General features: G+C 44.8%; 1 protein-coding gene across 5 annotated transcripts in view; it reads left to right on the top strand.

Annotated features, from left to right (window-relative positions):
• Nucleotides 1-7,826, top strand: part of slit1a (slit homolog 1a (Drosophila)) — a 108,555-nt gene extending 100,729 nt beyond the window's left edge. For 3 of the 5 annotated variants that reach the window (XM_048269510.1, XM_048269511.1, XM_048269509.1), the window contains 7 exons: nucleotides 25-162; nucleotides 424-652; nucleotides 902-1,032; nucleotides 1,197-1,387; nucleotides 2,496-2,784; nucleotides 3,149-3,360; nucleotides 3,763-7,826. In XM_048269510.1, coding sequence (XP_048125467.1) covers nucleotides 25-162; nucleotides 424-652; nucleotides 902-1,032; nucleotides 1,197-1,387; nucleotides 2,496-2,784; nucleotides 3,149-3,360; nucleotides 3,763-4,001 — 1,429 coding nt within the window. In that variant the 3' untranslated portion in view covers nucleotides 4,002-7,826. The remainder of the gene's footprint in view (nucleotides 1-24; nucleotides 163-423; nucleotides 653-901; nucleotides 1,033-1,196; nucleotides 1,388-2,495; nucleotides 2,785-3,148; nucleotides 3,361-3,762) is intronic. The other 2 variants (XM_048269513.1, XM_048269512.1) reach the window with 1 other exon arrangement.
• Nucleotides 7,827-8,581: the final 755 nt, after the last annotated feature.

Here is an 8,581-nt window from a genome sequence, read left to right as displayed (position 1 = left end):
TGTGTGTGTGTGTGTGTATGTCAGGTGTGTGTGCACTCCAGGTTATGTCGGTGATGACTGCAGTATGAACTATGATGACTGTCAAGATCACCGGTGTCAGAATGAGGCTCAGTGTGTGGATGAGCTCAATGGCTACTCATGCTCCTGCAGGGAAGGCTACAGGTAAGGGGCACCACCAACACTTAAATAACTACCCACCTCAGACAGACTCTCACTGGGGAGGTTAGCTGGTCAAATCTGAGTTTAGTATACTGTACCACTGAAAAACATTCTTAGCATACTTCATTATCAGCAGACCTCAATAAGTATATGTCAGATGTTAGATAGTGTTAGTTGTATCAATAGTTTGAATGCATTTAGAAGTGTGCTGGTTCCCTACCCCTCAGCCACTGATTTATTTGTGTGTGTTCTGATACTCCGCAGTGGTCAGTTGTGTGAGGTGCCCAAGTCCCCTCGCTCTCTCTGTGACCTGGCCGACTGCCAGAACGACGCGCTGTGTGTGGAGCGCTCCGGCCGGGCCATCTGCCAGTGTCTCCCAGGCTTCGGCGGCCCACGCTGCGAGAAGCTGGTCAGCGTCAACTTCGTCGACCGGGACTCCTACCTCCTCCTCAGTGACCTGAAGAACTGGCCTCAGGCCAACATCACACTGCAGGTACTCCCTGCATAACACATATATAGTCTTTTACAATGACCATGGCCTGCTGTCTGTCGCCCTTCTACTTAGCTGCTATAGGTCTAGGGCTCCAACATACAGGCCCTGACACCAGTAATGTACACCAGCTTTGATATGTTCCACATCCCAATGGCCAGCTGTGTGCATGAGTGTGTGTGTGTGTTTGTGTGTGTGTGTGTTTGTTTGAAGACTAGCCATGACATGGCCTGACCCCCTCTCTCTCTCCAGGTGTCGACAGCGGAGGACAATGGCATCCTTCTGTACAACGGAGACAATGACCACATTGCTGTGGAGCTGTACCAAGGTCATGTAAAGGTCAGCTACGATCCTGGCAACCAGCCTGGCAACGCCATCTACAGGTTAGTCAATAGACAGTAGAGTAGGAGGCAACATGCAGTAGATAGAACTGAGTGGCTGAGTGTTGCCAATTACTGTAAAAAACATTCTTTTGTTTCCAATTTGCAGTAATATTCTCTCCTCCCTCTAATTTTTCTATATATATTTTTCTTGATTTTTCTCTCAGTACTGAAACCATCAATGATGGTCAGTTCCACACGGTGGAGCTGGTGACTTTCGACCAGATGGTGAACCTGTCCATCGACGGCGGCCTCCCCACCACCATGGACAGCTTCGGCACAGTGCGGCCCCTGAACGGAGACGCTCTGCTTTACGTGGGGGGTAGGGGCCCTCTGCAGATACCTCCCTCCACCGCAGGCACTCTAAAATTACACTATTGTCAATCACCCCCCTCCCCAACCCCTGCCCCACTCCCGCCCCCATCCCCTTCACTCTGACACCGCAATCCACCCCCCACCCCCTCGCACCATCCCCCTCTCCCCCTCCCCCCAGCCGATTTTCCCACCACAGACTGTGTTTGCTAGAGCTCCCCCACCAGTGATTTCAGCAGCGACTAATCAGGCCTCCGGATCACTGTTTGATGCACTTATCCCATACATGCTCTAAAAGACCTAACAGATACAGTCTCAGGGTTTTTGTGGTATCTGCATGATGATTATTATCCTTTTGAGTGTGTGTGTGTATTAGTGTGTGCATGTGTGTGTGTGTGTGTGTGTGTGTGTGTGTGTGTGTGTTAGTGTGTGTGTGTGTGTGTGTGTGTGTGTATGTGTGTGTGTGTGTGTCTTGTTACGGGATCCATTATTGATGTCATAAACATAGATGCTGATGAGAAAGCTACATCCAGGGACAACATTTATTGCAGTTTCCATGTGTATGACGTCCAAAATGGCAATGCTTTGTGTTTTGTTATGTGTGTGTGTTTGTGTGTGTGTGGTCCTCTGGGAGTTTGGTGCTGTGTCCTGTCTTGGTTGTGGCTGTGTTTAGATTAGTGTCAGGACTGCTGCTTGTATTGCTGCATGAGGCCCCTGTGAATCTGTTCTGTTTTACTTCCATCTTATTTTAAAGACGCTGCGCTCCACAGAGTTTAATGATTGAATTGCTCCGCCATACCTCACAGCTTGTGATAAACATCCCCAAAATAATTATATCTTCCAATAAATTATGAATTTTTAATTAAAACTAGACATTTGAGTCAAGATTTTCATCGTAAGTGAATAATTCAATTACATAGTGTGTTTTTGTCACCTCAGCAAAAAACGAATGCCCTGAGGGAGGTATGGTCTTTGGACTCTGTGCACAGTACTTCTGTGCAAAATGTGGCACCACGCTCTTTGAAATGGCCTCCCTCATCATCTTCCTTCTCCTCCTCTCCTCATGTCTGTCATGCCCGTCTTGTGTTTGTGTGTGCTGCTGCTCCCCTCTGCCCTCTTTTCTCATCTCTCTCTCTCTCTCTCTCTCTCTGCAGGCATGCCTGTGGACGTGCACTCGGCGGCGCTGCGCATGTGGCAGCTCCAAAACGGCTCCAGCTTCCACGGCTGCATCCAGAACCTGTACATCAACAACGAGCTGCAGGACTTCACCAAGACCCAGATGAAGCCGGGCGTGGTGCCGGGCTGCGAGCCCTGCCGGAAGATCTACTGCCTGCACGGCATCTGCCAGCCCAACGCCGCCTCGGGGCCCGTGTGCCACTGCCAGCCCGGCTGGAGCGGGCCACACTGCGACCAGCCGGCCACCAACCCATGCCAAGGCAGCAAGTAAGGACCCACACGGGGCTACTAGGGGGTCATGAGGATGAGACTGTTCATGGTTTTGTGTCCGTGTCTGAAAATGTGGATAACTGCAGGGGGAAGTGGAGGTCAGAGTGTGACACGTTCCTCCCCCACCCGACAAATGACACAAACTGTCACATCATCCATCTCATCATTTGCATCCTTCAATGTTGAACCAGAATGTTGAGTGGTGTCAATGGGCTCATTGTTTGCATGGTAGAAAAACGTGCATTTACTATCTGTACATTTAGCCAGATCTTCTCTCTCACTAGGGAGTACTTCAAAAGCTGACAGTAAGAAACTGTCTGATCCAGTGTTCTGATCCAATCCCTTTGTACTTTCTGAACAGGTGTGTTCATGGAAAGTGTATTCCTCTGGACGCGCAGTCCTACCGTTGCGAGTGTCAGGAGGGCTACCGTGGCGCCCTGTGCAACCAGCAGGGGGAGCTCTTCAACCCATGTAAGAAGCTGCAGTGCAAACATGGCCGTTGCCAGATCTCTGACACAGGTGACGCCTTCTGCAACTGCGAGAGCGGCTACACTGGAGATCTGTGTGACAGAGGTGAGAACCTACACCCTCAGGAGAATACAATGTGATGCACATTCAGCCATTTTGGCTCTATGGCTCTCTATACCTCATACTGGTCTAATTAGTACTGTATGGATCTATGTAGTTGTATAGATTTCAGTGGGTATGTGTTTGCTATAATTTTGCCATAATTTGATCATTAGAGATAGATGTAGGTGATTGGATGCACCAACATTGGATGTCCAAACCTGGCCATTAGCTCTGTTGAAAGCACCTGTCACCACAACCACAAGGCTAAACTAAAGACCTACATTAGTCACATAAGACCCTAAACTAGTGACTGAGACTAAAGACTTATATGTGTGTTAGTCTGTATTGAATCCTTACAGTCCCAAGATACAGTATAGTAATGAACTCTGACTGTTCACTATTCAGAGTCGGAGTGCCGAGGGGATCCGGTGCGGGATTTCTACCAGGTGCAGCGCGGCTATGCCATCTGCCAGACCACGCGCATGGTGTCGTGGGTGGAGTGCAGCGGCGTATGCGACACGGGCGCCTGCTGCGCCAGCCAGCGCATGAAGCGCCGGAAATACACCTTTGAGTGCAGCGACGGCACCTCCTTCAGCGAGGAGGTGGAGAAGACCATCAAGTGCGGCTGCGTGGGGTGCATGTAGCACGCATGCTCACCGGAGGGGCCCCCCACACACACACTACAGAGTGAGAGCGCGTCAGGGAAAGAGAGAGAGAGAGAGAGAGAGAGAGAGAGAGGGATGAAGAGAGAGAGAACGGACAGAAAAGAGAGCCAATGCGAGCACGAGAGTATACAGAAATATATATATATATAAAACCTCTATCTATATATTATGGACAACAATGTTTGTATAATAGAACATTTCCTCCTTTTTCCCCGACAGCGTATGGTGTGAGGCGGAAAAAAAAGTGTCATTGTCATCAAAAAATGAAAACAGAAATCATTGTACGTACAACATTGTTTTCAAAACAAGGGGGTCCGAGAAAATGTCAAGAGGTGTTGTATTCAGAACAGACGCCATTTAAATAGTCACACACATGGCCTGAGATATCAGCCCTCATAACGCTTGTCTGTTAGGCCACCGAGAGCCTCATCGCCACACTGTCCCGAGTTTGCTTCCAGAAAAGCAGTTGGTAATATGGGAAACAGCGCCCCCTGGTGCAGTGGTAGAGTACTAGTAGATGTGTGGACAGTGAAGGAAGGATGGTCTTGGCTGCACCATTTATGATGGCTAAGGGGTGCAGAGGTCAAGCGTATGGATTTTTGAAAGGGTTAAAATAATGGACTTTCTTGGACCTAGGGAAACTTAGAGCAGCATCTCTACTCTACTTCCAGAATTTTGTTCACAAGTTAACTGGCTTTATGGCTCATGCATACACATGTTTATGTGCAGGTGTACACACACACACACACACACACACACACAACACACACAGACATATAGATATGGACAAATTCATTAAACAAATCATACAGCAGACATTCATAGATGTAAAGTACAAAAATAGGCGCTGAGAAAGGCACATACTAAAATACACACACACACACTACAAACTCACATACTCTCTCTCACACACACATACACACACACACACAGATGGCTTTGGATAAGCTGAGGCTTTTTTGTACAGAGAGGAGAGATGAAACAAAGACATTGCGATGCTTCATCACACGGGACCTTTGCATGTGCCCCAGCACACTACGCTCCACATCCCAGCTCCCGCTGCCAGACGGCTGGCCCTGGCTGCCTGGCGTCCGCTGCCTCCCTCTGAACCCCTGTCACTTAGGTTGAATAACAGCCCTTAGGGCTTTGGTTCCACATCTTCAAACACGTTCTGCAATGGGAGAGAGCTGGCAGGTTCTCCAAGCTGCAGGAGTTCAATTGGATTGTGTCATTCATGTGGCTTACGTTGCAACCATTACTTGTTTTTGTTTGTTTCTGGATTTGGTTTTTAATTTTATTTTCTTTTTTTTTTTTGCACTGTCATTGTTACAGATCTTTGTTGTTCTAATGTAAGGCATTGTTGTCAGAATGTACCTGGACAGTTCATTAAGAAAAAAAAACACACACACAAAGATGGAAAACAAATTCCAGACAAGCTGCTGCCTTCATCCGTGAAGCTTCATGTCCAGCATGTCAAATACCACGTGATGCTGTCCCACCTAGCGACTGCAACGCTGTCGTTTTGGCGTTTTTCCGAGCATTGGGTGGACATTGTCAAGTCCAGCCTCCACACCAAACCATCCCAGAAGACCAGAGCCCAGATAGGGTCTTCCTCTGGTGGAAGTCAGGGCCCTGTCCATTAGAGACTCAGTTGCTGTTTAGGGTTACCCTGCCAAGTGGCTTTTGATTACTTTGACATGATTTCCACTCCCACCCCACCCGACCCGACCCGACCCAAACAAACACACGCCTACATTATGCACAGCAAGTGCTGCTCGTTCTGGTGTGAGGTGGTAGTTGAGCTGCACTGTTAGTGCCTAGTGCTGGCCGTAGTGTTGGGATGTGATGAATAGGCCCCTCCCGTGCTCTCTCCCTGGCCCTACAGTGGGAGTAGGAGTGCACCACTCCTCCTCTATGCCTGCAGTATTACTTGTGCAAACTCTTGCATGTTTGGAAGATCTTGCAAATGGTTGTGTAGAGCTTTTTTTTTATTATAATAATAAATATTATTGTTATTACGAACAAACACTTCAGCGGTTTCAGTTTAGTTTGATCTAATTTTGTTATCTTTTTGTGTCCTTTTTTATTTTGATTGTATTTTTTTGTTTCCTGACGTAACCTAACTCCTTTAGCCCTCTCTTTATACAGAAATGCCTAACAGATTCTAATATATATTTGTATTTCATTTTGGTATAGTATTTTTATATGTTAAAGAGTAAATCTGTTTCCTGGAAGCTTCTGTGGACAAAGGAAGAATGACACTTGGTAGGCTCCCTTAACTGTTGATTTGTTTGTTTATTCGATTTGCTCAAACAAACTAGTTTGTAATTGGCCAAGACAAGGTAGCAAATGGTTGGCCTTGTCATATAGGAGGCAGTATTGATTTAGAGAAAAAAATGTTTAATATTGTATATGTTGTCTTCCATGTGAATATTACATCTAATTCATTTGAAAGTCTGTGCTTTTTTTATTTATTTTATCTAAAGGCTTTTCCTGATGTAGAATATATAAGGCATAATATTTGTTGCTGATTTTCAATAATAATGCAAAAATGACAAGTAAAAAAAAGATAAAAATAAAAGTCAAAAAAGGGGGAAAGGATGTAAGGTATTGGTGACATCACTTTAAAGTCAGAAACTACAGTGTTGATTTGTCCTGACTTACACATTCCATCCACACAAACCTGGGGAGGGGCCAGCTGGGAGATCAGACAGCGAAACCATGCTGGTTACAAATGGAACAGATTGTACCTTTGTGTTAAATATTTTACTCTACTATTGTTCCAATGTAAGTATGATGCTTGTTTTAACTTCACTTTAGGTGATGATCAGTCATTTTCATTACAGTGACAAACCATCAGCAAAGAATACTAGGTGAACACAGAATCTGGTACACATGACTCCAGTTAGTAAGGGTTGCCCCATGTTATTTTAACTCTATCCAATAATGATGCTAATGTCACACTGTGGACATGGATTGTTGGGCAGCTTGGCGGTGTTTTTGCTGATGCAAGATCCATTTTGTGCAAACATGACTGCTTTGGTCTGGCTGTGCGCAAGTGTGTACCTGACGGAGAACACCCAAACAGTACTGGCGACAGCTGGGCAAATGCTTCTATCATTAAAAAAAAACTGCAAAAAAGGAGTCCTACACTCATGAAGTGGTAACTCTAAACAGTGTATTTACTTTTCACTGTACAGTACAGTAGATATTGAGTGGCCAGTTCTGATTCTTTGACTTTTTTTTCCTTGTCTCCTTTCGAGGTGGGAGGGGAGGGGTTTAGGTGGTGACCATTTCTATACTCTGCTGCTGTGGACTATTAAGTGACTATTTTGTAGCCCTCATAGAAGAAGAGCCTTGTCTTTTAAAATGGAGGTGAGCTCCGTGGTGCCCACGCCATTCATAGCGCATTGCATGTTAATGATGCACTTCCATCTTTCTGGGGGAAATATAATTTTAAAAAAAAATTAAAAAAGTTAAAGGTCTTTAACAGTCTGTCCTTCCCAGTCGTACTTTAAGGCGGCTGATTCTGTGTTCCAGAGCCTCCCACAGCATTCTAAGCTATACCCATGAACCATGTATTGTGAACGATGCAGTGTCTCTGTTGTATTGAACAAGTGAAAGAAATCTTTACTGTTTGTTTCCTACGGATGTGCTTCTGTTGCTTTTTTTTTCGTGAGTCTCCAGGATTTGATGGTTATAATTGATAATTGCAGTAATTCTGAATGTATGTAGTGCCACCAACAAAATGTTTACTGAAAATCCACCCTTTTCATTCATTAAAAAAAAATGTGTGTGCTTTTACTGTGTCTGGCCACTCACCAGTCTGTCAACCTTCAGGTTCTTCAGTCTCAAATGCAGTGCAGTCACGCAGTGCTATATTACTTATGAAGAAAGCTGGAGATAGTGGATAGAAAACACCCAGTGGACTTCTTGCAATCTGTGTAAGCGTGCATATATACCAGTAGTTGCTTATTGATGTTTGAAATTGGACACACACACACATTATTGCTACTTATTACCAATACAACATTTGCCTGCAGATAAGCGTGAATGTGTGAATATAGTGAGCACCAGGAAATAAACCTGAACCGAAGTGAAACATTCAAAATGTTTTTATATCAACTAGAGAAAAATCATAGGGCTGTCAAAATAACTGATTAATTTCGACTGATTAATTTGAGAAAAAAATAACTGATTTAAAAAAATAGCACAGAATAATCGATTCCATATAACCTTTGACCCCCGAGCCGTTCTAGTCAGTAACCATTAGACTGTAAAATGAAGGAGAGAGTAGAAAATGTGCTGCCTAGATCATTGTTTGGAACATTTACTTTAAAAAAACGGCCTGATGGTGTTGATTAAAATAAAGTCCTCTGCAATGTCTGCAGCAAGGAATTTGCATATCACCGGAGTTCTTCCCGAAGCACTTTTGAATTTATTTCCTCAGCATATTAGGTCATATCATAGATTATTATGGCCATTATTTGAACAGTGAAAATAAGAGTTTTTGAACTTTAATGTCACTAATGCTGATTATTCAATGATTCATTTGAATT

This window comes from Alosa alosa, chromosome 18 (assembly GCF_017589495.1).
Source record: "Alosa alosa isolate M-15738 ecotype Scorff River chromosome 18, AALO_Geno_1.1, whole genome shotgun sequence".
Taxonomy (NCBI): domain Eukaryota; kingdom Metazoa; phylum Chordata; class Actinopteri; order Clupeiformes; family Clupeidae; genus Alosa; species Alosa alosa.
This window is presented reverse-complemented; position numbering and strand designations above follow the sequence as displayed.